The sequence below is a fragment of the Etheostoma cragini genome, chromosome 21 (genome assembly GCF_013103735.1).
Source record: "Etheostoma cragini isolate CJK2018 chromosome 21, CSU_Ecrag_1.0, whole genome shotgun sequence".
Taxonomy (NCBI): domain Eukaryota; kingdom Metazoa; phylum Chordata; class Actinopteri; order Perciformes; family Percidae; genus Etheostoma; species Etheostoma cragini.
Genome location: NC_048427.1, coordinates 12,021,527 through 12,049,431, shown reverse-complemented (window position 1 = coordinate 12,049,431; position 27,905 = coordinate 12,021,527). Strand labels below are relative to the sequence as shown.

Genomic DNA, 27,905 nt, shown 5'->3' with positions numbered 1-27,905 from the left:
CTATTATCTGTTAAATGCACTAGACAAAACAGACTTTAATGGTCAAGAACAACTTCAAGTGTATTGCTTTAATATATTGTTGGAATAGAGAGCCATTTCTTATATAAATTAATTCAACATTATCTACAGTCTTTCAAAATAAGATGTAGCATTATGTACAAACATTAACAATCTACCTCAGATTAACAGAATTCTTCCTGGACAGCCTTCGGGATTTTTCGAGGGGTTTAAAAACAACGTAAAATGCACCAAGTGTGAATCCACAAAAAAAAATATTGTTATATTTATTGTAACATATGCTTATATACAATTTCACTAATTCAAATATGAATGTCTTTGCTCTTGAATGGCTGTCCAGGAGAGCACATGTAGCACTTATCCTCCAACAGATGTGTGTGTACACACACACACACACACACACACACACACACACACACACACACACACACACACACACACACACACACACACACACACACACACACACACACACACACACACACACACACACACACACACACACACACACACACACACACACACACACACACACACACACACACACACACACACACACACACACACACACACACACACACATTTCCACAGTGATTAAAGGATCCAGGCCCATGTGAAGGAATAAAGGCGTTTCATTTGTCTAAGGTGTGTGTGTGTCTGATCTAGGCCGGTGTGAGGTTCGATTCCCTCAGAGCAGCAGCTGTGTGAACAGTGGTTGTGATGGGCTCAGGTGTACTCACACAGGTGGCCGCAGCCAGCAGGGCAGTGAGCGCTGCTCTTGAGCCAGTTCATTATGTGCTCCAGATGTCCACCATGGCTGCAGCCCTGACACCACACAAACAGTCCCTTTACCACATGGTGGCAAACTGCACACACACTGGCACACTGGTGGCACCTAGAGGAGTAACGCAGGGCATTTGTCAGAGCTTGGTTTGTGTCAGAATTAAATAAATACCAAGTGTACTGTACAGAAATTGCATATAAGATAGCAGAAGAAGCAGTAAACATTTGTTGTTGGTGTAATTTCTGTTGAGACTTCAGGAAGTTACTGGTCCAACAAAGGAATGGTCCAGTAACCAACCCCCCCAATAAAACGGTCCATACCTGTCACAAATCCAGCCCTTGTTGCTCATTGGCCGCTTGCAGTTGCTGCAGTTGATATGAAGTGTTGTAGATGTCTGGTTCAGGCAGGTTATGGCACTGCACGTACTCAACTTGATGACCTCATTGGACACGTTCCACAACTCAAATCGTTGCAACAGGTCTATGTAGGACATGTACCAGTGCTCCTGAAATAGAAACAACTGGTTCAGGGTTTAGGTTTTCTTAACTGCCACGTCGTAATTGAATTTTAAGACTTGGGTGTTTTAGAAGTTATCACCTAAGCCATTTACAACTTACAGTCATCCATTAAGCCTAAAGAATCCCTAAACTTTGCTGGTCTTTTTCAATTTCACAGGAATGATTTGCAATGGATTTGTCTTTGGAACAAACGCTAAGGTTTACTGTATTTACACAAACTATCCTGATTTCTCATATTTAAACTCTAGGGTTTGTAACTATTTCCAATACACACTTACTAAAATATTGTTTGCACCCCAACAGCAAAAAATAACTTATGGGCTCTGAGAAGGGAGCAGAAAGATCATCTGTCATCTGTAGCTGCGGTAATCTTGTAAAAATACCCAGTAAGTACTGCCTCGTGGTCTTCTTGGAAGGAACCAATAAAATACCTCCAAGCCCCGCTGCGCGTCCTCTACCCCTCCAGAGTACAAGCCTAAGATAAATGTGAGTCGTTGCCGCAGTGCTACCAGTAGTCATGTTTGTTGTAAACATTCAGTATGATAAAATTAGGTGTTTGCTCATCAGTAAATGAGACATGAAGTAAAATTGCGGTCCTTTGTCCGCTCTGATCTGAAGCAGCATCGCAGCGGTGCTCGTGCACCTCAGTGTGTGGGTGGGAGGCCGAGGGCATGGGGAAGGGTTAGACGGAAGCCCGAGGTGATGCTACTTTCAATTCGTGCTTGCTTTTCAACATTAAGATTAGCTTTAAGTCAGTGACTTATTCTTTTGAGCACAACGTAAGCTTCTTCTTTTTTTTCTGAAGAAACTAAATTTTAAATTTTTTTATGTTAATGCCTTTGTCAACAAAAACAACTCTTAAGTTCTAGTCCATTAAATATTTGATGATTTCTTTCCAACACTAATCTCTATCTAACCTGGGTGAGGTCATCAATCTCTTTGCGAATGCGGTCCCCCAAGACGATAAGCACAGACACGGCCATCTGCACGTCGCCCTGCTCGGCATAATAGCTCAGCATTTCCCGCACAATGGGACAGAAGAAGCTGGCGGGTAAATGTGGGCTGAAGAGTGACTGGGAAATGGAGATGAGCGAGAAGGACTCGATGGGTGTCAAAAAATTGACTTCTGCCTCGTTGCCGCTGACGTGGGGGGAGTCGGCCTTGTCCTGTTGAAGGTGCTCTGGAGCAGGAAGGTTATCTATGATCTCGTGGCGCAGCTGGAAGGCCTCCTGGGGCAGCGTGTACTCCTGCTCTTCTGTTGTGACAAAAGGAGCAGAGATAATAGTAGACAAAAGAGCGCTGAGCATGGCGGCAGTTATAAATAGTCACTTACGTAAGCAACTCTTTTAGCTTCCTCAGAGATAGGACTGTGACTGACCTGCTTGGTTGTCATTCTCCATGGAGTAGAGGTCATCGTCATCTAACTCAGCATCACAGAACATGTACTCAGCCTGGCCGTCGCTTCCCTCGGTCTCCTCATTTTCTGAAGGGAAATCGAATGAATGGCTTATTTAGTTTAAAATAAAATACAAAAAACACAAGGACAAACAGATAAGCCTCTAAGAAATTTGAAAGCCACCCTCACCTTCATTATTATTGGTGGCGTGCGAGTTTCCAGGCTCTAGGTGGATGTTGTCCTGCCTGCTCTCACCTTTACTGCGCTCCAGTCTGCTCTCTGTGCCCATCCCTGAACTAATTTCCTTCATGTTGAAACTGAAAGCATAATGTACATCAACATCAGATGATAATGGGGATTACTGGTTATAACAGTTTTTGTAAGGGCACACTAAAACACCTATTTACCTGTTCATTAAAGGCAAGGTGCCCAGTTTATTGAGGTTGTGGTTTAGACCGGGCGTTGTGAGGTTTGCTGGGTCAGAGAACATGATTCTCAACATGGTCCATGTTGTGGAAACCTTTGTATTACAGAAAAAAGATTGGTTATTCATAACACATGCCAAACAAAATTACTTGATGTCAAGAAACAATTTAATCACATTTCTTATTCCTAAAGTCATTACTTACACTATTTATGTTGATAATATGGGCTTAAGGCTACTAGTTTAAAGACTCAATTTCAAATAACCCTAACAGTCATTGTTGGGTTTCGAGGAGAAATTATGTTTAGTCGGACAAAACTATACATTTTAAGACATCACTATGGGCTCTAGGAACTTACGATGGGCGTTGTTTATAATTTATTGACCCTTTCAACAAAATGATTAATCGAGAATCAGAACGTTAATAGATAATGAAAATAACTGTTAGTTGCCACCCTAGTGCAGTTACTTACTTTTCCAATAGAATAAATAAAAATGTGTTATATGTCCTATACATTTTTTTTTTTAAATCGTTATCTGTCAAGGTTCCATTTAAATTGACAACATAAAAACCTGTGTGGATTATTTATAGTATAGCTCAGATTTGTAACAGTCTTCGTTTGTCTGACCTGAGGTCTTCTGAGCTCCTGCGCCACTTTTGCATTGTGATCACACAGCTCGGCAAATGGCTTCCCACAGAGGAGGTAGAGTTGTGCTGTCTTCACAAACCAGTCCATGCGGTTACTGTCCAAGTCTGTCTCAAAGACGCTAAGGGCACTGGACACATGGGCAAACTGTTCGGTCGGGTCGGGCTTCTTGAAGAAAAAAATTGGGTAGCGTCGGTCGCCTCCAGGGTAAGGCTTTCTGTTGGCGTCGCTGCTGATCAGACTCTCTTTGGCTGCAAAGGCCAAGTCACCATACAGTCCAAAGCACAGACCCTCGGGGTTGGCCTTGTCCACGGGACGGGTGGCATCCTTGAACATGTGTTGGTAAAGTGTGCTGTCCTTAGAGCCAGAAAGTAGAAAATGAGGGTCGTGCTGGTGGCGCCACACAATACCAGTGGTCACATCCTTGTGTTCCTCAAATGTGGCGAAGGGAATGAAAGGTCTGCGGACATCCCACACATAGATGTTGTGATCCACCATCATGGAACAGGTGGCTAAATGAAACTTCCTCTCAGGCCGCCACTTGACCCGTGCCACTGAGGCAATCGTCTGGACACAGTAGATCTCCTTGGCCCGGTTGGTGGTCATGTCCCACACTTTCACCATCTTGTCCCGGCCACCAGTGGCCAGCCATCCCCTGAAATGGAAATAAAAAGAGAACTCCATAACGGTTGACAGTATTAAAAGCCTACTACATGAAGACCTACTAATCACAAGTAGCAGATAGTATGCCCCAAGTCCCTTTCTTTTACCTGTCATCAGGGTGCCAGTCGCAGCAGAACACAGGGCCAGTATGGGCGGTGAACATCCGCTCGTAGCGGTCTGGCCGTCTGATGTCCCACAGCTGGACATTGCCATTCTCAAAGGATGCAGCAAATGTGAAATAATCCTTCATGCTGAACTGGACGTCCCTTACACTCTCTGACTGACCTGGAAGAAGAAAGGGAGAGGACCACAGATATAGTTTGTTTCTAATTTCTAACAGTGAAAACATTACTTCTGCTCCAACATATTAGTGATTTCCTTTCTTTTCCTCTAACAAAACAATCCCAGAAAAGTACTTAAAAAATGTTCCAATGTCCCAAAGAAATTTAGTTAACCACAATAAAATAAAGTTTGTCATGCAAAACACTTATCACAAAATATTCTACCTGAGAAAGTGCTGACAGACTCCTTTTTGCGCAGGTCAAAGCACTTCATGAAGCCATCCTGAGAGCCACTTAACAGCATATACACCTCTGTGGGATGGAAGCACACCTTGTTGACGGTGCGTTTGTGCTCAGTAAACAGCTGGTCCTGCTTGTTACGAGAGGGTTTTCCAAGGTTCCAGGTGACCACCGCCCCATTGGTAGCAGCCGTGGCCAGCAGGTTCTCCTCCATCTGGTGCCACATGACATCTGCACAACTGAAGTTGAGAGAAGGTTTGCGGCCGACGCGTAGATTCAGCTTCTCCACAAACTGCTCCTCCTCCAGCGCGTAGATCTTGAAGATGTTGCGGCCAGCTACCACCACCTGCGTGGCGTCACGGCACACGCTGATGGCGTTTGCAGGAGCGTCCAAGTGGCAGAACATAGTTCGGCCACTGATGGCACTGCTGCCGAGGGCTGTGGTAACCCGGGACATCTTCTCCATGTTCCTAGTGCAGACAACAGTGATTGTATTTGAGCTCAGAGATAAAGACTTTTACTTTAACAGCAATGCTTTAAAATAAATCCGAGTTTTGGGAAATGTTATCAAGGCAGATCCAGCATCCACCAGAAGGTGGCACCATAACATGTTAAAATACAGTACTTGGTGGAGAGGCCAGGGGAGGTGACAGTATATGTACAACATTTATGTGTGTGTTTTTTTTAATTCATTTTTGACAATGAAACTGCTGCGGTACTTACTTCTTGAAGAACTGCCAGCCTTGTCAATGTCTGCAGCAGCTCAGAGTCCTCTTCATGTGCTCCCATGAGAGCCAACTTACTAGTGAAGGATTGGCATGTGAGCAACACCCTGCAATATATCATCTGAGTTTACAGTTGGGACATGTTATGTCATCAAAAAGGATCTGTTTTGACAATAGATTGAAGATAACACAAACTGATGCATACTTATGTTGAAAGGACAACATTGGCATAGTTCATCACATCAATTGAGGATCTTGTGTTGACCATGTAAGCATATACAAATATGTCAAACTATTCTCTGTATTTACTAAAGAAAACTAGAGTAAACTGTACATGTAACACAATGAAGTGGAAATATTGAGCTACATATAGACACGTTTTTCATATCAAGATAAACCTCTTAAGTGTTATCATCCGTTTATATAATACATACATGTGTACCACTCAAAACACTGCATATAATGGATGGCCATCACCTATTTGCTAACAGACTATTAATGTAAGTTTTAAATACTGTAATACTGGTAATGTCGTAAAGTTTTGTGCTTACGTAAAGCGTAATGGGTGAAAAACAAAACGAGCAATCCCAACACGTGCATTGGCGCGATTAACATTGACTACCACTATCCATTACCTAATGTTACACGTTAATTTTATGTTTTGCTAGTGTTTTACTGCCCTCCAAAATATGGTAAATTAGAGATAGGTTACGTTCACCCGTCAACTGCTTCACGGTGTGCACTTGTCTGCGGATGTGTTGGCTCCAAATAGCTAAACTCGCTGTCCAGTGTAGGCTACTTTCACCATAAACATGACAGGAATGTGATGCTAATGCTAGCTGGCTAACCTAGCTACCTAGCACTTTCTCAAAGACGAAACGCGCACGACACAAGCATGTATATTTTACAAGTATGTTGGAACATTAAAGAAATAACAAAAAATGCAACCTTCTGAGTGACAGTGTCTATGCAAATTCAATAACAAAGCAGTTTAGGGGACAAACCTTTCTGTAACTGTTGCTCACTGCTTGCGGCAGGAAGTAGTATTTTGCTCTACATCTCGCGGGAACTCCGTACGTCATGACGGAAGCATCGTGACTACTACAACTCATTCAGGAGTTTGCTGGAGATTATCGGCCTGTTTTTGTGGTTTCTTAAGGTAAACGCGTTATTTATTGAATCAAAGCTGCACAATGATGTAGTCCATTTCTGTAGAATAGAGATTTTACAAACTGACATTCAGATTGTGTTTGTCTGTTTGCAGGTGATAGTGTGAGCTCTCTACTGCCATGAGTACTCTGTTTGCCTGTGAGGACCCAGCCACATGGAGGGGCGTGTATGGGAAGTACTGGGATGTAGTGGAAGCCAAAGCCAAAGGCAAAAAAACTGGAAAGCTGCTAAACCTCGACAAGTGGTAAATCTTTTCCCTTCGCAGCAGCAGTTAGAAAACCGCCCTCAATTTAACTGTATAAGAAAGAAACGTGGCAACAATCACACTGTGTTGAAAATCAGCTGGCTTTCAGTATGTTATATAATTGATTTATATTCGAGTCATTCAAAATAAACATCTTGATTTAAGAAGTCAATTACTGACCTTGGAAAAAGCAATTTGACAAACCTATCCAGAATCGACTCAAGTTCTACTTTTTCTGGATCTTTCAACTGTATCACAGTGACGTCATCATCGGAGAGGGTTTGCTTTCTTGTCATGGAGCCAGAGAGTAGAAAATGAGGGTCGTGCTGGTGGTTGATATTTGCTTATTATCCGTATGATTTAATTACAGCACTTCCCTTACATTACTTCTCATCCATGTTTCCTCAAGTTATCTCCATGACAACTAAGAAAACTCCCTCTGTAGACAAAGGCCCTATGATGAAGTTAAAAGATCTGGAAAAAGCCAGTGAGTGCCAGTGGACGCTTCACGTGGGATTGTTTTGTCAAATCTCTTTGTTCACAGCCTCTTTTTTATGAATGTAACTCTACAAAGTGTATCTATGGTTATCCCTGCACAAAATGTGTTCAAAATTGAGTTTTGTTGACCTTTACTCTAAGATTAAAGGTAATTGAGCTTAACCTGTGTGTATCTTTGGACAGGTACCAAGAAGAGCTGCCTACACTCATTTCCAGTCGACCTGACCAACATGTCACTCAGTCGGAGTTGGTGAAACTGATGGAGTGGAAGCTTACTGTAAGGAACTTTAACACACCCACAACAAAAGATTTTGTCACTAAATACTCATTCAAAAATATAATATAACAGGGTGCATGATTAGTTCACCTGGTAGAGCGGGCACCCAAATATAGTAGTTGCGGGTTCAACTCCGACCCTTTGCTGCATGTCTCTTCCCTTTGAAGTCTAAACTGTCCTATAGAAATAGAGGAATAAAATGCCCAAACATTTTTAAAAAACAGTATATTTACAAAGAGGCATTGGCAGGCTAAGTACATCAGCTGTGTCCTTGCGTGGCCCCATATGCTTTTCTGCAGAGAGGGAAGTTCAGGCCGAGGCTGCAGCAGCTGGTGGCTTCCAACAGTGAGGACATTGTGGAGAAATGTTCCAGAAAGGCCTTCAGCCTCCTACCTGATGTGCAGGCAGCTATCGCACAGCTCAGCTCCCTGAAAGGAGTTGGCCCAGCCACCGCATCAGGTGAGCATGTTTCCATTCTGTTTCTGAAGACATTGTCTCGAATCTGCTTTCAGCAGATAAAAGCTTAATAATTCCTACTGATAAAGCATCGAGCAACCCTCTTAAAGCACAAAGTGTTTTAGCCAGTGTACAGAATAGTCCTAACACTGGTGGATTGAGCAGCTGGGACTCCATGCTCTCTGTTTAAGTAGCTTGTATTCTCCCCGTGGCTACCTTCAGCTTGGTTTGGGTCTGACTGTCCATTTTGTTCCAGCTGTGTTGGCAGCAGGAGCTCCAGAACAGGCTGCATTCATGTCAGATGAAGCCATGGAGAGTGTTCCAGGACTAAAGCCCATCCAGTACACAGCCAAGCACTACACTCTCTACCTGGGCAAAATGATCGAGTGCACGGAAAAACTAAACAAAGGTGAGATGATGACAGGTTTATTGTTGTACAACATTGAATCAAAGAACATTTCATGTCAATTTTTTTTACCTTTTTCAATAGAAAAAAACCTTTTATGTATTTTATAGTTATTACTTTTAGATCACTCTGATATAAGATTTTTGTTGATCATTGTCAAAAAAGCCAAATGAACCTTGGAGATGTATACACATACATATATACTGTGTGTCTATATATATATCTAGACACACATACACTCTTAAAGGTGCACTTTCATATGGCTCTTGTAGTTTTGCTTATTTAAAGCTAATGTACTTGCACTCACTACTTGTTGTCTGGAGTTTGCACCTTCAGGGTTGAAAGCACTTAATTGGAAGTTGGAAGTGGCTTTGGATAAAAGCGTCGGCTAATTGACATGTGATGTAGTTCTCTTAAATTAAGGCTGAAGACCTTTCTTTTTGATGTTGCCTGTCTTTAAATGGTTGTTGATTTCTTGAATGTTTAATTTCTTATACTGCACTGTAACTTTTATTCTTGCATTTTATCAGTTTTTAATAGTTTTTATGTAAAGTACTTTGAATTGCCCTCTTATACAAATGCTTTACAAATAAAGCTGCCTCGCTTGATGAAATCTACTTTGATTCTGATGCCTGGCCTGCCCTCTCATCCCCAGTGGATCCCAAGCAGGACTGGACGCCCCACAGGCTGGAGCTGTGTTTGTGGGCGCTGACGACAGCCAAACAGCAGCAGCTCCCGTTTCTAAAGGATGCTGATGTGAAAGCCAGCAGTGTGGCGGAGGAGTGCTCAGATGCCGACACTAACCAGAGACCAGCAAAGAAGCTCAAAACAAGATAAAGATTATTGCACAGTGTTTTTTCCGTTAAACTGGTTTTAATATTTGTCTGATTTTTTTGTATTTTCCAGAATAATAAAGCCTTTATATGAAAGAGTACATTGAGTATGTCTTTTTTTTTGGCATGGTATCATTTAGTCATACAACTGTAAGTTGCAGCACAATAATGATGTTGTGCTTAAACACACAAAAAAGCAGTAGGATTTTGCCACAGTATTCTTTATTTATATTGTTTCTAAATTAAAGCAAAGTACAATGACCAGTACAAAATAAAACAAAATATATTCATATATATACAATATAAAATGGTTCCGTTTAGAACATTTAAAAAGTACAATAGATTGTGAAATAATTAATGAGGACTTCGATATAAGTCATCCACATGTAAATTTAGTTTTCCTTTAATTTCCTCATGATCGAGAGAAAAATAGCTTCTGCTTTTTCTTTTTGTAAACGCTGTGTTGGTACAACCTCTTGTCTGGTCTGAGAAATTGAACCTCTTAAGCTTGGCACCATTTTTATCAATAAAAGTAAGCAATTCATGAAAAACTACCACAGCAGCACAGACATAACTTTTTAACCTTTTAGAAGGAAACGATTCATTTAAAGAAACCACCTGTTGATATTTGCATGAGCTCGAGGGGCTCAGGCAGGTTTTGTGAACATGAAAATATTCTGTACCAAAGCTAGAAACTGGGAAACTACGACTTTAGCAACATTCTCTGTTACAAACCAGAAAATACACCTTCATCTCTAGAAACAAACCCTGAATGCAGTTACAAACCACTGTATGCTTGTTTCTAGCTGTGGTAGACAAAAATCTGTGTTCACTTATCTTCATCAAGTTCAATACTGTAGACTTTTTATTTTTAGCATAATGGATAGGTGTTGAGTTATGACAACCTGCAAGCATCAGGATTCACAGACGCTTGTTAGTCTGCACTGTCCCATCCAGTTTAAGATGTTATATTTTGCACATTTGTGTTATAATATTCAGGCTAATTTGGTTCTCAAGGCCAAATGTTTGTACATTTGGGGTCCTAGAAACCAGCATTTCAAGTACAATGTCTTTAGTGAAACCCTTGTATGCACAGTTGCTGTAAGTACAATTTCATCTCTGGAGCTACAGTCGCCTGCTTTACTTGCACAGTCCTGCAGTGAGAGTCACCCATGTATACTGTATATCTAAGTAGCAATAAACACTAAGAAAAGGCAACCTGGCCGGCTTGTTTGGGGAGCAGCTGTTCAGAGCAGCTACTGGCTATATTAACAATTTCAGTTGTTTGCACCGCGGCCTCTTTCTCTTATGGATTCTATGCATGATCATAATACACCGTACAGCTGATGGCAAAGCAGCTTTTTCTGCCCGGTGCTTAGTTCTGGGCGGCTATATTATAACAAGGCATTGGGCATAACAGCACAATGGATTGGCATAGGGAGGTATAAAAGCTTAAAAGAATGTTTATGGCAGTAGAGAATATGGCACATGCCAACATGTCAGTGAACTACATTATAATAAGTGCAAAAAAAGGCCCACAGATGACTAAATAAAGGAACAGGTAACAGCAGAGAAATGTCAAGTATGCAGCATTTTTGAATCGGACGAGCACAGAATGAGAGTCAAACAAGTTGGCACAACATCATCTCATACCGCACTGTATCGAAACCAGTCAAAGAAAGGGGGGTGGTGGGTGGTGATAGATTGCATGTTATTGATGGTCTGCTCATATATTCAGCTCATGCCATTCTTCTGTGCCTTCCTTATACTGATGAAAACAAATGGGTCAATCAAAAGACAGCAATTAAATTAACATCATGCAGCCTGTCAGAACCACTTATTAAAGGATGATATCCTGTTTACGGCCTGGCTTTGGGCTCTGGTGTGTCCTCGGATGAGCCATGCATCATCTTGACACTGGAGGTGATGGGAGAGCACGTACGATGCTGCTGAGGTTTGCCAACACAGGCCTCTATCACGCCTGTCCTTTAAGAAATAGTCTGAATGCAGGAAAGGCCTGTATCAGACAGGATGTGAGTTTGTTTAGAAGGTGTGTTGGGGATGGCTCAGGGAGATTTGGTTTACAGAGAAGTAAATAAACTAATCTAGAAAACTTTACCCCCTCCACCTTCCTTATGTAAGATACATGCACTGCTCAAGTTCTGTTCTTCTGTTTATGATGCTAGTGTCTGCTTTCTTTTCAGAAGATACATAATTATAAATCAAACACCAGGCAGGTCCCTTTGTGTGAGGACAACTCAGTTGAGTATCTTTTTTTAGGGGCAAGAAGAATTCACAAGTCTTCAATTTTAGTCCTGCACGTACTTCCAGGAGGGGAAAAATTCACAGTTAATATGTAATATAAAACATAGCCATTTACTAGCCCTTTTTACAACCCTATATTCCTATGAATCTTCCGTTAAAGAGGTGCATTAACCTCTTCCGTGGCATCCTCTTTATCTTCATTATAAGCTAACACGGTATTATGCATCAATCATCAATGTATTTTTGCTATCCCAAGCAATATTATTTCATAGTATACACAAGAGTTTCTATCAAAGATCCATTAATATACATATCTTTTTTAATGCATCTGAAAATGGCTATTTTTCTGGCTATTTCATACAGATTTCCTCATTCAATACAGAGTCTCCTGTTACTATGAGTTTCATGTAGACACAAATGCTGAGAACTGTATTTATGACCAACTATCAAAATTGGCAAATGCATAACACATTTCTTTCCTCAGGCAGTCTTGGACATTCAAATTAATTATTGATTGTAAGACTGAAAAATGGAACGTAGCATGAGTAAATGTAATTGCTTTCCTATCCTCAGCTTTCCAAAAAAGTTTGATTCACTCTAGAGACAATATATGACAGAAGCTCTGTCCATAATTTGTTATATGCAAAAAGAAGAGCTGCACTGAGGCATTTGTGCGCTGCCGGGGAGAGTTTGGAGATATGGGCACTTGCAAAATGAAGCTGCATCATTGACTACAAACAGGTTGACGAACAAGTTGTAAAAATGTGTCTCGCTACATGAAAACATCCTAAACAGTCCAGAGTTTAATTTTGTATTTGCACAGTTTGTCATCTTTCACATCACCTGTTGAATATTCACAATGAAGAAATGATGTGTTGCACACGCGCACACACGCATGTACACGTTTCACTGTAGCTAACAAACAGCAAGTTTTAACCCCAAAACCATATTTTTCCTCTTCTTTTACCCTCTCCAATTAGTTCTGTCTATGGCTTATTTTGTAAAGCACTAACGATTTATAAAATCAAGTGAGCTTGAGCCATTGGTGGCCATCTAACAAACCCGGGGATTCTGCCTCAAAGACTATTTGTCAAAGCCATACAGAAGAATAACAATCATAGCATTTTGCACCATTTGAAATGTTTCTCTTTTCCCTTCAAAGAGGAAAAAAATTACAAATAAATATACTAGATATACATCCACTATCAAATGAAAAATGGGGACAACTTAATAACACTCTTTTTTTTTTTCATTATAGGTACATTCCTTTACAAAAGTATACAGTCCCTAAGAATGAGAAACTGAGGTATAGACCGGGCCTGACAGAGAGACCCCGATGCCCTCTGGGACATGAAGGTCAGAGGTCAGATGATGACACATCCGCTCTCTCCCCAGTTCAGTCTGTCAGAGCAAGAACAGGCAGAGGCCAGTGTGTGTGTGTGTGTGTGTGTGTGTGTGTGTGTGTGTGTGTGTGTGTGTGTGTGTGTTTGTGTCTCGCTAAGAGCACAGAGCATGACATGGCATATTTTACATGATGCGCCTAGCAAGTTGGTGGTCAGTGTGACACAGCAACAGGAGGAGTTCACTCGCTGAAGTGATGAGCCTCCAGGGAACTTCAGCTCACATTTTCTCATGAGCTTCTTATTCGCTTCTCTCCTGTCACGTGGTGACTTTCATTTCACATCTTCCCATCTTCCCATCTTGTCTACGTTGTGTGAACTATGTGTCTGTATCCACAGTGTAGGTATAATATCATGAAAATAACATAAATAAATGCACGTTTTCTAATTTTTCAGGACCCCATGAAGTAAAAATGACAGATAATTCTTAAGGTACTCATTGCCAAAGAAAGAATCCACATGAAACTTACATTTACATCTTTTCTCCTCCCCTTTTTCCTCCTTCCTGTGGTAAAGCCATTTGCACTCAGGGGCAAAGAATTTTGACTGATGTCTCATAATCGGACTGGAGATCCTTCTTAGCAGCTCAATTTGTTCTATCTGTTGTTTTTGTTTTTCAATCAGTGAGCCAGCAATTTTGCAAAAAGCCAATGTCCTCTGTGAGTTACAGCAGGGCTGGGGAAGCAAAAAATCATATCAGCAATCATATTCCATTGGTGCTTCTGTATTTTTTTTTATTGCTGCTCCCAGAAATAAACTCTTTTTTCCTGAAACTCTTCTCTTAATCTTCGTTCAAAGCAGCTGCAGCTTTGATTTGTGGCATAGCCATAGGTCTCAGATTCAGGTGTCTACTCTTTTTAAGTGCCTTTAAGCAAACCTTCATGAAACAAAACATTTGTTATTGCGTTTTGCCAACGTTGTCACCACTGCAACACACACTCCTACTGTTTTCCTTCCTTTAGTTCTCGTTTCCTTTCGCCTTTCACCACAGACACGCGGCATCAACTTGGATTCTTCTTTACGTGTATGAAAGATGCACTCATAGGAACGACCGATGAAACAGCTGTTCAAAAACCTCGGAAATAAAGAGCACAATGGCTAACTGCTCACTGAAAGGTTAGTGCTGGTAATGTGGATGAAATTTCGACGTATGTATAAAAAGATGTAATGCTCCTCAAAAGGGATCTGAGGAACGTTCACCTGTACGTGTTGCTACTGTAATCCCTCTTTAATAAAAGAGACATATTTCTTTGATTTGCAAAGTATCTGTAAAAAAGGATTCTTGGTTATTTTTTAGTTTCGAATGATATCATATCATTTCATTTGGGTCTAACTTTAGAGGAAATGTTAACTATGGACAAAGGGGAGCCTTTGTTTGGAGCAGGGTTGGAGTCAGTGTGTATGTGGAGGAGGACCTGTGGGGGGAGGGGGGCATTCATCAGGGAGGCGGCGGTATCTGCACCCCCAGCAGCTCATATGCAAAGATGTTCCAGAAGATGGCGAAGAGGAGAAAGGTGATGAAGGAGAAGACGATGACCCACCAAGAGCACTGTTTCTGCAGACTCTCCTCATAGCTGCGCAGAATCAGCAGCCCCATGCTGATACCGACCACGGCCCCCGATAGGTGTGCCATGAAGCTGGGCTGGGGCCCCGAGGAGGGCAGCGGCGGTGAGAAGCGGAGCCAGACTGCACGACCCACCTCCGAACTCACTGCGAAGGATAGAAGAGAGATGAAATTGATTTTTTTGGCCAGGACAGTTGTAGACAGGGAACGGGGGAGAGAGTGGGGGAAAACATGCAGCAAAGGGCCGCAAGTCGGAATCGAACCTGGGCTGAGTAAGGACTGAGCTCTGGAACAAGGGGTGCACTCTCTGCCAGGTGAGCCACCAGGGCACCCCAAGGACAGAATCCTTTTAGTATCTGCACATGACTGGCGCTGTGAGCTCATCAGACCAGACTCGCTTCTGTTCTATTGTTACCATATTTTTGTTCTATTGTTTCTGGCAAAGAGTTAGATGGGAATATCGATACCACTGTCATGTCTGTATGGTATATATCAAGCTACAGCCGGCAGCTGGTTAGCTTAGCTTAGCATCAAGACAAGGGAAACAAGGGAAAATAGCTAGCCTAAAAAATCCCCTTTCCTAAATTCAGGTAAATTTCATAAATTTGAGTGTTCAAATGACAAATCTAGGTCATAATGTCACAGTTAAGTGCCATGTTATTTGGTTACATTGGCATTCAACCTTTGGCTTTTTCAGTAACTTACACCTCATTTAAAATTATAACATTCTTCTAAGAAAACGAGCCATTTGTATAACCATGTATAAAGAACAGGGCCTTAGGCTGAGTTTACTTTATGTATAAAGATGAACTGTGTAATGTAGTGTTTGTAAATGCTGCATTTCCCGTTTGTAAAACACTTAGGAGAAATATAGCCTTCCAGCAGAAACTCGCTGCTCTCTCAGTTTGGAAGGCGTCATGTTTGGGACAGATGGAGGGAACATATTGCTCACTGATAAAAGTCGCAGTGTATCGGCCCTCGTGTGGAGAAAAAGGACAAGTGGTAAGACTCAAATGCTTTGAAAACAAAGCAACATGTCCAATCAGCAAATAACAAAGAGTAGCATGAGTATCATGTCCGTTGCTCAGCTTTGTTTTTTTAACCCCACTCAGGTGATGAACGCTCTGTGGTGAACTGTGAACAGAACATTAAATATGCTGAAAATTAAAGGTTATGCACACTTCCTATTTAATGATGAAGCAGTAAATTCAACAATAATAGCAACAGTGGGAACAGAAGCACAACGCCTTGAGAATAAATCTGGACAACTTACTGCAAACTAGCGCCAGGATCATGCGGAGCAGCTTGTAAGGACAACGCATCCCGGCCCAGTTCTGCACACAACACAGAGCAAAAGTGTCTTGTCAGCGCAAACAATCACACAACACAAACAACCAATGTACTATATATATATATATATATATATATATATATATATATATATATATATATATATATATATATATATATATATATATATATATTTGTCAGGAGTATATTAACATCCTGGGAAGAAACGCCTCAGTTTCTATCCTCTGGACATATTTAGACCTAAAAGAAAGTCTATATCCATAGGAGGGAGGTGGAAGCACTTACACTTCACACAGACTTTATACCTGGCTGCTTTCCACTTACTGGTTCCAGCCCAGTGACACTCCATTAATTAGAGCTCAGATAATTCAACGGAAGGGAAAAAATGGGCCAAGAAATAGCCGTCGTGATTCTCCGGGGGACAAAGAACAATGGCATTCTAACTCAGAATAACACATTTGTTCTCCAGGATGAAAAATTGTAATTCTAACCCAATCACATCCCTACTTGAGTTCTTATTTATTTGAGTTTGAGGTGTCTATAGAACAATTATCAATCAGCATTAGCGTAAATTACACTGCTGGATGTAATCTTCATGATAACGTGGATGATACGTAGTGAACAAACGTGTATGAGGCATCAATACTGGAAAATATTACGACTAAGTGCTTTTCTCATGTGCACTTTCTGCAGTCTGACTTTAGTTCACCACCTCACCATCTGTGTTGCCAAATCCCATTTTGTCTCCAAAATGTGCGTACGCATGGGGGCAGTGTTTGCGTGGTGGGCCGCACATTCTCCCGTCAAGTTTGTTTCTTATAAATCACAACTTTTGTGTGGGAAGTGCCGTACGCACATTTTCAGTCCCGTTTTGTGCGTATGCAACGTTTATAAAAGAGCTTTAGATAACTGCAGAACACAGTGTAGCCTAAATAACTAAATATCTGTCTTTAATACTGTGCATTTATCATCAAATGTCAAAGTCTGGAAATACAGGTGTTAAGCTCTCGCGCTATACACTTAATGTCCCCCTTATTGGTCCAAACTTTAGTGCTGTTTGTGACAAAACCTGTATGAAGAAAAGTGTGTGTGTGCATTAGTTGAAATTGGGATTTTGGCCAGGTGTCAACAATCACTCTAATTGTTGTAAACATATAAATACTGCGGTGAACACCAGCGTAATGCTGCATGAGGTATGCAGGTAATCTGTGATTTACAAAGGGAACATAGCTAACAGATGTGCGTACGTACAGATTGTAAATCAGATTTTTTTTTGGGGCGTACGTACACTTTTAATAAGGATCCTACAACATGCCTTCACTCGCACATGAGGAGAAGGGCAATCTTTAACCAAACGCCAATCCATTTTACGCATCTTGTTATCACACTGTTGAGAATAAAATGCATTACTGCTCAGGTGATCACTTGGAGGCTCAAAGAAAGAGTGCTTTCTGGTTAGAAGTCACAATTATAAAACAAAATGTAAGGGGTAGTTTATCTTTAAAAACAGCAAGAAGTCAAAAGTTGAATTTGTGCGCTACAAGGTTCCAAGATGTTTTCTGACAATTTAGCTGGAGCTGCATGACTTCTGGGGAGTCACGTTCACAGCAGTGGTTGAAACTTCACTGAAGCTGAACATGTCTGCTGATTGAAAGGGATGAAATTGTTTGATGGTAGATGGCCGGGAATTTACTGGGTTGAGACCGGACCAGGTTTCAAGATTTCCTTCAAAAAACAAAAAAACCCTCATCAAAGCAGAACTAAGACGTCCCTTAAAGGAATTCCTAGCAACAAACATCAAGCGTATCAAACCAAATAAACTGTCTGTGTAGCTACTACGAGCACACAGTTCCAGTTCCAGAGTCTTTGCTCTGGGCCCGTCTGTGCACTTTGATTTCTATCCCTGCTGGCAACAGCAACATTAGTTAAAGTGATTTGTCAGATGTAACAGCGCCTCGAGAGTTGAAGAGAATGCGGAAGGCATTTCACATGTAAACCTTGTGACAGAAGCTTGCACAAATAAATAAAGTTTTATCAAAAGCTCTCAAGCAGCATCAAGAGAATCCTCTGCTTGTTTTTTTTTCCAGTGGACACACATAAACAGTCTTAATAATTAATAGAAGTGTCTGAAATGCCAGTGCACTTCATTGATACAAATGACGAGCACAGTGAAAACATGTTACGCTGGGGTGAGCTACTCATCAAGTTCAAAGAGCTTCTTCAAATAGCTCACAAGGAATTTTCAATGGCCCTTTTCCAAAAGCTGCTGGGCAGCAAAAACTATTTATCACATTGATGTGATCCTACTGTAGCAGGAAAACGTCCAACCCAGATTTCTTATAAATAAAATACATATATAAAATATATTTTTTAAAGGTGCCCTGCCACACGTATTTTATTACTTTGGGGTAATGTCTGAAGTCTACCATGGACTCTGCAACAGTGTTTGTGGAAAAAATGCCTCGGTGACCTTGTTTCAAGCCATTCTAGTGTGGTATAGAAAGCCTGCAGGAAGACTCGATTTGTGCCAGTTCTCATTATTATTCTTCAAGCTGAGCTGCTTGACTCTGATTGGTTAACAACTAGCCAATGAGAGCCTGGCTATCAGCATCTTTTACCCAGCACAACTGGGAGAGCTCCTGAATAGTAATGAGCTCAGGCAACATGACATCAGACTGACCAGCTTTTGTAATTGGCCTGATTTCTCCACTTATTTCTTTTCAGTGGCTAGAGCTGACAGAGGAGGAAGCAGTTCATTTTCCCATTTACAACATAACACAAACACATATGGACCTAACATATTTCTAACAATGCAAGGGTTTTGTGTGGCAGGGCACCTTTAAGGTGGATACAGGTTTTAACAAAACAATGTCCATGCGGATGTCTCTGACATTTTGTCTCTAATGAAAACCACTTTCAGATACAACAATGGAGGCAAGTTACCATGACGACGTTGGCCAGATGCGCTGAGCACAGAGCGTAGACCCCTCCAGAGCCCCCCACCACTGGAGCACGCATGTCGGTGATGGACACTGTCAGTGAGCCTGCAGAGAGACAGAGAAAGAGAGAGAGATTAGGAGCATAGATGTTAGAGAGGGAGAGCACGCAATGCTGGGAGAAGAGTGTGCGTGTGTATATACATGTTTTTAGACAGAGAGCAAAGGACAGCATTTTAAAGCAGAGGGGGGAAAACAAAGGGAGAGTCAGATTACTCATCATCACGCTGCAGCAAAAGTCACCTTCCTCTGAGCATTTTTCAAAAAATCTCTGAGTAAAAATTCTCTCTGTTTACAGGGACTGGGACTGGGTTATATCAGCTGGCCTTCACATGCCTTTTAGATTTAGAATACATGACACAGACAGGAACAGACACAGACACAGACACAGACACAGACACAGACACAGACACAGACACACACACACACACACACACACACACACACACGTTTTGTGTTGTGCACAGGCTTTTCCTGCATGTAAGCAGTCTCCTAAAACCGCAGCTGACTAATTATATTTAAAATAGTGAAGGATGAAATGGAATATTTCCTAATCAAATTTTCCTTCAGGACGCTGCAATTAAAACAAGTCCATCTTAAAATGATCTCTGATCAAAGTAGGCCAGGACATCACAGGCAAACATTACCAAAGAGGATAATTTCCAATTTGTGTAATCTAAAAATTCTGAGTGTTATATTCATGAGAAAAATGTAATCGTGGATATGGACAGAAGCCAACTGTGATTTTTAAAAAGTTATAATATGAAAAGTACAGTGGTGGTTGTGGTGGTGACAAAGGCATGAGCATTGTGACACACTATATTGTTTGCACACTTATATTCTACATCCTGGTGCATTTATTCAAGCAGTTATAAAGTGTTTGTGCTTGTGTAGTTTTATTGGCAGTCACATTCCAAAGTCCATTAATCAAAGTTGCTTGTATGTCATTTTCAAGTATTGATGCTGTGATAATTATTATATAGTATATATACTGTATAGACTTATACTTATACTGTACATACATTCTACCAATACATTCCTATACATTCTGCCTGATTCACAACATGCCCTACAGCTGAATTACATTATGGTCTGTAATCTTGGCCCCTATTTTACTAATTTAGCTTCCATAATTTGCAACTGAGGCTCTGGTGGTTCATAAAAATGGGCAATTTCTATGAAAAAGTAATTCTTGATTATTTTGAAGTGTATTCTGCTTTTGATTAGGTCATCCACTATTTATACTATTTGAATGAGTAAGGCCGTTTCTATAGAACAACCTGAATGAATACTGAATGGCAGTGCAAAATGGTAAGTTCACAATGACGCTTTTGCTCTTTCAATTCCAGGGACTGAAACAAAATATATACACACACACATATATTATCTTAACTCACTTATGGGTAAAAGGTTGAATGTATAGTATTTAAGTCAATTTGCAGTTGACTCAACAATGGCGCTATTAATAAATATAAAGAAATTTGAGACAAAAAAAAATAATGTAGTTTAAAAAAAATAGGTTTAAATAATAGTGAATTTGTTGCTTTGTATTGTAAAATAGAATTTTAACCTTTGACCCTTTACCCCCATTGATAAATTTGAATGGACTTGTGTTGAAGCTCACACTGGTCTGCAGCTTGCTGTGTGTGAGTTCTCAAAGTTAGAAAAAGAATGACGTTTTGCTTTGTCCATTATATTAATAATGAGAATAATAAAAACATGCCAAACAAATAGGCCTGGAAACAGACAGTATGTAGACAGCAGCTGTTTTTAGCAGTATTTAAAGGTGAATAGAGAGATATGATCCTGAATGCAACATAGTGCACCTGCCGCTGCATTATCCAGGTTGCAGTGACACTATGAAGTAGGACAGAATTCCAAGCAGGAGAAATCACAGTTGCAGTTGTTCGTGAGGACAGCGTCAGCAACTGTTAATTATGCAAATGAGATGATAAGGGAAGCGGAGAGGGCTGATACAACAAAATAGCCTCTTTTTTATCACAGTTGGGGTTTGCCAGAGTTGGGATTTCAAATCTATAATGCATGTTGTAACGTTCATATTCTGCGTGAGCGTGTGAGCGTGAGCGTGTGTGTGTGTGTGTGTGTCGTGGTACTGCACAAAGTAAACATCATCTTAAAGAACGCCTTGTCAGCCCGTTGTGGCAGTGATGATCATGAAAAGACAGATGGTAATCACAGCGCGTTCCTGAGTCATTCATCTCGCCTCGCTCCAACACCTATGGGCTGTTTTACGTGGATTTATGGGGTATATGAAGGTTGGTGCTTCAGCTACAGATTTGAGGAGATTCACAGTGCCCCATTTTGTAGTAGTTTCACAAAATTGCAATTACACAGTGTAGCATACAGCATGTGGTCTCTGATCTCTTCAAAGTGAAGAAAAAATTGAATTGGAACAGCATCAACATCTGAGTTGGTCCGGAGATTCACAACTTCTTTGCAGTTTATTTATTACTTCAGAGCGGTGAAGCTGGGAGATATATCAATGAAATATTTATAGAATAATATGAGTGATTTGGCCTGGGGTTTTAGTTACCGTAATATATGGATTTTGGTTAAATTAAAGTAATATGCTGCTCTTAAGGATTTAGTACAATTACAGTGAGTGACAACTTTATAAATTAATTTGATTGCCTCATCAAAGTGAATAACAAAGATTACAAATTTGGACTAAACCTTTGGTTGAAATCTTGTAGCAGATAGGTGTTAAGTAAAATATTGATATTTTAAACATCTTGTTGGTTGTAACTGACAGATACTACCTTTCTGTACTATCTTTCTTTTTTTCTTAACACTGACATGTTATCAAAGTTGATGGGGTTAACATGCTAGCAAACACTTGCCCATTTAGACAGAGAAGAAGCAACATTTGCATTCTTGTGGAGTTATTTTTGGCCTTTTGATGATAGTAAGTCCACTCTTCACTCTTCTTTTAGTAGGTTTTTCTCTCAACCCAACTTCTGAGGGAAATACCTAGCTGCTGAATGCTCCACTAAGTTCCCCAGCTAACCGCTAACTTTAGCTAAGTTTGTTTGGGTGATGCTTGGAGTGAGTCTTTTTCAACCATACTAGTACTAGCGCTGTTGGAGAGAATTGTAAAAGAGGCGGCAAAACCAAAACAATATGTTAAAAGCAATAATTTATAGCTACCTATAGCTGAGGGGAGCTGCCGCCTCTGGGGATATTCTCTGTGGGTTCATCACTACCAACGACACCCCTACACATTGCACTTGATCCAAAGTTAATATAAAATGACGGTTAGAGCAGCTTTAAGAGCAGCGCAGTGGGCTGTTTGGTTTCTGACTTAACACCCGCCAGGACCAGCTCTTTATATGAGACACATGTCAGGGATGTGGCAAAGCCATCTGTGGGTGAGGAAAAGGAAAAGATAACCTGAGACCTCCAGCTCAGAGGAAAAGAGGGGCACCATAGGCAGGAAACAAACTGCTCTCTTCTCCTACTCGCTCTGCTTTGGCGAGAGGCTCCCAAATACAGTATGAATATTAAACAGTCCTGTCATGTGGGCTCTGGGGGATTTAGGATTTAGAACTCTCACACTCAGCAGGGGCTGAGACATGAGGTGTGCCATTATTTCAGTGCAGAGCTGACACATTCCATCTTATGTACAGATTATTTATTGACGCCATCCTGAAGTCATCATCAACATCCTCAAATCTTTTTGTGAGCTTGCAACACCCACAAGTATAGTGCAGTGTAGACAGTAAAAATTATGTACTTTGTGTAGAGTATAAGTAAACCACATACTCAGGGGGGCTGTACTCTATCTACTGCAGTATAATCCCCAAAGCAGCGCTGAGAACTGAGTCTGTCTGTCAAACCAAACTTGCTACACCATTACTGTTACTCCAGGCTGCCCTTAAGCTATGGGTCAACGTTGTATTTTTCTCTCAGGAATAAGGTGCAGACAAGGGATGGTAAGTTGATCCAAGGCCAGGGTTTGGCAGTGCCTGAGGCTGCGCTCTCTCTGTAGCCACCCTAGTGGAGGCTGCGCTTGAGCACAGTAAATGTTGCATTAAATGAAATCCTTTAATCCTTGGAAAATATGCCTCTGCACAAACACTTACAAACCATTTCACTGTCTGCTTTCTAGGCTTTAACATGTGGGTAGTTATTGACTGATTACTGAGACTATTTACAGTCTATCAAGAATCCCTGGAGAAATGTTGCAGATTTCTGATGATCAAATTGTGTTGCGTAGATGTAGATATCTAGACTAAAATTAGGCAACAAATTATTTAAGGGTAACAAAATTAACATATTGAATCATCTTAGCCCATGCTTTTTTATCAAAAATCAAGGAATTTGGAGGATGACAATTTGGAGATGTGCTTCAGGCAACCCAATGAATAAAAATCCAGTATTCAACTCTCTTTTTAGCTCTGTTCGGTTTTCATCTACTGTGGAGGATATATTGGAGGAGATATTTTAATCTCTAGCTGCTAAATGCTTCACAGTGTTCATCAGGTAATTATAAACTTTGTCTGTATGTTGTTTGGTGCTGGAGAAGCAGCGTACAGTAGGTTTATCAGAGTAAAACAACGCTGATGAGAGCGCTAAGACCGAACCAAAACAAGTTGCGGAACGGACAACCAAAACAATGAGGTAAAACTCCGTAGAGCTGAAGAGAACTGCAGAGTTAGGTGATAGCTCTCTGTGGGCTCATAACGAGGGACCCCTTTCCCATCACACATCTGACCTATTGTTATTGTAGAAACAGGGATTAGAGCGTCTTCAAAGCACAGACACAAAGGTGAAAAAATGTCTAGTTCTCTGAGGCTTCAGTCAGAAGTTAGACAGAGGATGTAATCTTGGAACAAAAAATACATATTATCTAACACTTAAGTTGTAAAGATGACGACCAGAAGGATGTCTGAGAACCAGTTGTGTATAAAGTACTTGAGAGCAATACTTGAGTAAAGGTGCAAGTATCTTACCAGAAAAAGACTTAGGTAAAACTTAAAGTTACCTTTTACAATATTACTTGAGCATGATACTTTCTGATACGTAATGTTCTTAATAATCGGAAGTAAAAGTAAAAAAAAACTTTGATTATAAACTTCATTGTGCCTTCTTTTCCGTAAATCTAATATACAGTGCTTCCACACCTTCTTAAACATCAAGTTTAAAACCTGACATCAAAAAAAGACAAAAACGGAAACAGTAAAAAAAATTTGTGAGGAAGAATCTTTCACTCTAACATACAAAAACATTTCTTGCATCTAGCAAAGATGCTTAGGAGAAATGTAAAGTTTCCAGAAATATAAATAACGAAGTAAAGTTCAGATTTGTGAAAATTCTACTTAAGTACAGTAAGAAACTATTTAGACTTTGTTACATTACAACACTGTTGAGAATATGAATCTGTATTTGCATTTCTTGGTTGGTCAGCCAATAAATTACTAAGGAGAAGACTTAAAGGACAATGTGTGTGTTTATTTATTCAGGTGGTTTGAAGTCAGAATTGGACACAAGCAAATCTGGCAACCCACCGCTATGCTTTCATTCAGTAGGAATGAGCTATGAAGAATGAGATAGTAGATGTAATTTGTCAAGTTTGTTTATGAGACATGAAAAAAGGTGGGGTTTAGGATTACCAATTTTTCTTAAGTAAAATATTTCAATAGAAGCTCAACTCACAGGACAGTGTCAGTAAGGGAAACCCATTCTTGATTCTGTGGGATTGTTGCCTTTTAGGTTCAAGTTGCAGTATATGTACACACTTGCCTCAGACACATCTATTCTGTATGCATTAAATCTTGTGGCCCTGCACAGAGATGTGCTGTAGTCAGCACTCCAGACTGCCTCTGTTGGCTAATAAACTGGGGAAATGCCTCATCAGATTTATTTAGCACAAATAACAAGCAAGGGAAACTGATGGAAAGAGTGGGGGAGTGAGTGCATGATGAAGGGCGATACAGAACACACATCAAGAGTTCAATCATGCAGGTCTTTTTTCTCTGTCATTCTGTAAAAACTCTGCTGCTTAATTCCAAGAGAACTAGGGCTTTAGCTAAATTAGCTTATCATGATAGAGCTGTTTTTACCGTTTGCTTTATTGCTAAAAAATACATCACAACTAACAGATAAATCAGCCGACACTGTGGTTTGTGGTTCCTTTTGTTCAGCCAGGTTCCCTTAGGTTGAGAACCTGCTATCTGTCAGACGTAAACATAACAATAAACCTTGGCTTTTGTAGTTGAGGGAACACAGAGGCACAGTTTCACATATGGTGATAGAGTTGTGTGGTGCCACCTCAGTCCGGATACCATTATTTGACTTGTCTTATAGGAAGAAACAAGCTGAAGTTCATAACTTCTACCAACATGGTTGACCCTATAATTATAATGTTTCACATGTGCACTGTACACATGACATCTTAATTATGTAGCTCTACATAGGGTGTAAATAACAATTGCATTCAGTATCAGTATAACAGACAAAAAGGCCCAATATAGCCTGATCAATATCAGACTTTTGAGTCATTTCTCAGTTGGCTGTCATGTTTCTAATAATTGAATTACATAAATAAACATGGTTCATATTTTCCATTTTGGCACTGCTATTTCTTGTTACTCATCAGCCAACACATACACTAATACCAATATATCTGCAATAGACTTAAAATTGACTGTATTTGAGCACAGCCATCACAATTAGAACAAGGTTCAATTTTTACTGAAATAAAAGAGGAATTCTTCACAACTGAAACAACAGAACCAGTAAATGTTTAGTATTTTTGTTACAAAATGACTTCAACGATGTATTGATCATCAAAATAGTTTTATATTCAGTCTCTAGCAACAGACTATTCCACTCTTCATTTTAGCACTTGTTTTGTGCATCAAGCAGACAGGATATCATTTGATTTGGGAAGGCAACTTAGTTTAATTTTGGTGAGCAGACACAGTTTGCAGGTGATCAGAGTTAAAATGAGTAAATGACAGGGTGGCAGACCATTTGTCTGTCTGCGGTCTTCTGTCTACTTTATAGTCTATTTGAAATCCTCATAGCTTCAAATGTCATTTAATAGAGTGCCGTCCATTTCAGACTCATTTCTACTATTATAGTGCAGTCAGACTGAGGAAGCGCTATTAAAGATATTTTCCACCTGGGAAGTAGATGGACTGTCTGTGTCATCCAGACAGAAAGAGATAAGGGAAATATCATCTCTGTCGCTGATGCTTTCCTTAGAGTGGAGCAGCATGACTCGCAATCAGTCCTCATCCAATCTAACATCTCCACCAATCTTGTGCAACATTAATCAGGACCTCTCTTCTATACATACAGTATATAAATATAAAATAGGGAACAACCAGCGCCATCAATACTAAACTCTGGTTTGGAGGAACGAATACAGTTGATCAATTTCACAGTGTGCCAACATGGCCACTGTAAACACACCTTGCCCTTAGTTTCTTTAGAGATTGATTCAGTTTATTCTAACAGTTTTCTGCCCTGTCCAAATTTGACATGGGGAAAAATATGATAATATTTATGCTACCCCAGAGCCCATGGGGCATTAGGAAAAATCAATAGTCTCCACAAGTCATATCCTCTGAGCTGCTGAGAGGAGGTCGCTAGGCACAGCACCAACCATGAGTGGAAAAGTATAATCATATCGGAACTGGGTGAGTGTATGTGGGCATATGAGCACGCCTTTAACTGAAGAATTAAGGGGACAACATATAGAAATTAGTGAGTGTACGTCCAAATGCGCCTGATGCTCCTGTAATTATGTATGCCGTAAAAAGAGCAATTCTACAAAAAGCTGTATTCTTGTCACGACCAAAGTGATTATCACTCACGACCGCTGTTGTTTCTGTTCATCTAACAAGCACAATAGCTGACCTTGGATGAAATGACTCAAATTTGACATCCCAAAGAAAAAAGAGCCTGAAATCACTTCCTGTGCTCAAGGTCATGAAGCCACAGGGATGACTATGACGAGTGTGATGTGCTTATTTACCGGAGAACCTTGAAACTAAACACCAAAGTACCTGTAATTTAAACTACGCAGAGAAATAGCTTCCTCTTTTAACTCAAATAGAGTGCCTGAAACAAATATTGTCAGCTTGGAAAGAAGATGCAAATAGACACCCATAAACCCAGTGAGCTTGCTCCACAATAATGGGCTACCTTCAATTAGGCTGCATTACAGTAGAAATATTCATCTTCCTCTGTGTTATTATCAGCTAGGATGCAGGGGGTGGTTGGGGAGGAAGTGAGATAGGTGTCACCTAGGAAGAGTTGACTCTGGGGTTGGATTGAGGGGGTTGGGAATTACCATAATCACGCTGGCAGCCTCTGCAACGCACCAAGGTCACCCTGCCTCCTCAGTGCTCAGTTCAGCTCAGCACCAGGCGAGTACATCAGAAACACAGGAACAAAACCAGGATCTGTTCACATATGGCGATCTGCAGCTAAGGGTAGGCTAAAAAAGACAGAAATCTTAGTTACAGTCTCAGCCACACACTCCACCAAAAGGCCTTCAAAGTAAGAGTGAACAAGAAATAATTGGTATTCAGTTGGCAATGACAACACAAGGGCAACTCCACAGCTCTCACAGTCCTAAAAATGCCTCCTGCTTTCCACAAACCTCCTCAGAGTCACCTCGAGCCAATCGAATCATTGTGTCGTTAAATATCTCAGTGCTTGAAGTCAGTCAGAGCCAGAGACTGAAAGTCACATTCCTCTGGCACTTAGAGTAATTCATTCAGCCGTCTGTTCTCTGATGCTTCCTCTCTCTGTCA

The 27,905-nt window shown here is 40.6% G+C and overlaps 3 protein-coding genes across 6 annotated transcripts in view; 1 reads left to right on the top strand and 2 right to left on the bottom strand.

The window, feature by feature from the left end:
• Positions 1-49: 49 nt before the first annotated feature.
• wdr24 (WD repeat domain 24) lies at positions 50-6,867 on the bottom strand. Of its 2 annotated transcripts, XR_004654985.1 has the most exons (12): positions 6,701-6,867; positions 5,695-5,773; positions 4,957-5,441; positions 4,558-4,735; positions 3,770-4,442; positions 3,124-3,236; positions 2,906-3,033; positions 2,699-2,803; positions 2,238-2,575; positions 1,123-1,307; positions 573-913; positions 50-393 (listed from the first exon to the last, which is right to left on the bottom strand). XR_004654985.1 is itself a non-coding variant. In XM_034859839.1 (11 exons), exons 3-11 carry the CDS (start codon positions 5,435-5,437, stop codon positions 745-747), a joined length of 2,370 nt encoding a protein of 789 aa, XP_034715730.1. In that variant the 5' UTR covers positions 5,438-5,441; positions 5,695-5,769; positions 6,645-6,667; the 3' UTR covers positions 540-744. The 2 variants fall into 2 exon arrangements, 1 of the variants encoding a protein (XP_034715730.1); XM_034859839.1 differs by lacking the exons at positions 50-393; positions 6,701-6,867 and adding an exon at positions 6,645-6,667 and having other exon boundaries at positions 540-913; positions 5,695-5,769.
• zgc:112496 (uncharacterized protein LOC541336 homolog) lies at positions 6,768-9,679 on the top strand. 2 transcript variants are annotated; one of them, XM_034859845.1, is made up of 6 exons: positions 6,768-6,855; positions 6,961-7,110; positions 7,792-7,885; positions 8,185-8,344; positions 8,598-8,750; positions 9,403-9,679. In XM_034859845.1, exons 2-6 carry the CDS (start codon positions 6,986-6,988, stop codon positions 9,582-9,584), a joined length of 714 nt encoding a protein of 237 aa, XP_034715736.1. In that variant the 5' UTR covers positions 6,768-6,855; positions 6,961-6,985; the 3' UTR covers positions 9,585-9,679. The 2 variants fall into 2 exon arrangements, with proteins under 2 accessions (XP_034715736.1, XP_034715737.1); XM_034859846.1 differs by having other exon boundaries at positions 6,787-6,855; positions 6,968-7,110; positions 9,403-9,649.
• Positions 9,680-10,165: 486 nt separating this feature from the next.
• rhbdl1 (rhomboid, veinlet-like 1 (Drosophila)) overlaps positions 10,166-27,905 on the bottom strand; it is a 43,902-nt gene continuing 26,162 nt past the window's right edge. The window contains exons 6-8 of one of the 2 annotated variants that reach the window (XM_034859843.1): positions 19,064-19,164; positions 16,083-16,143; positions 10,166-14,955 (exon numbers count right to left, since the gene is read on the bottom strand). In XM_034859843.1, coding sequence (XP_034715734.1) covers positions 14,684-14,955; positions 16,083-16,143; positions 19,064-19,164 — 434 coding nt within the window. In that variant the 3' untranslated portion in view covers positions 10,166-14,683. The remainder of the gene's footprint in view (positions 14,956-16,082; positions 16,144-19,063; positions 19,165-27,905) is intronic. The other variant, XM_034859844.1, reaches the window with a different exon arrangement.

What these genes read in the sequence shown, in the direction of transcription:
- zgc:112496 (XM_034859845.1), top strand. Translation starts at nt 6,986, where the DNA reads ATGAGTACTCTGTTTGCCTGTGAGGACCCAGCCACATGGAGGGGCGTG. An exon ending in CTGCTAAACCTCGACAAGTG is followed by an intron (nt 7,111 to 7,791) that starts GTAAATCTTTTC and finishes ATCTTTGGACAG; the next exon opens with GTACCAAGAAGAGCTGCCTA. An exon ending in CACGGAAAAACTAAACAAAG is followed by an intron (nt 8,751 to 9,402) that starts GTGAGATGATGA and finishes TCTCATCCCCAG; the next exon opens with TGGATCCCAAGCAGGACTGG.
- wdr24 (XM_034859839.1), bottom strand. Translation starts at nt 5,437, where the DNA reads ATGGAGAAGATGTCCCGGGTTACCACAGCCCTCGGCAGCAGTGCCATC. An exon ending in GGAGAATGACAACCAAGCAG is followed by an intron (nt 2,576 to 2,698) that starts GTCAGTCACAGT and finishes TTGTCACAACAG; the next exon opens with AAGAGCAGGAGTACACGCTG. An exon ending in AGATTGATGACCTCACCCAG is followed by an intron (nt 1,308 to 2,237) that starts GTTAGATAGAGA and finishes TTTCTATTTCAG; the next exon opens with GAGCACTGGTACATGTCCTA.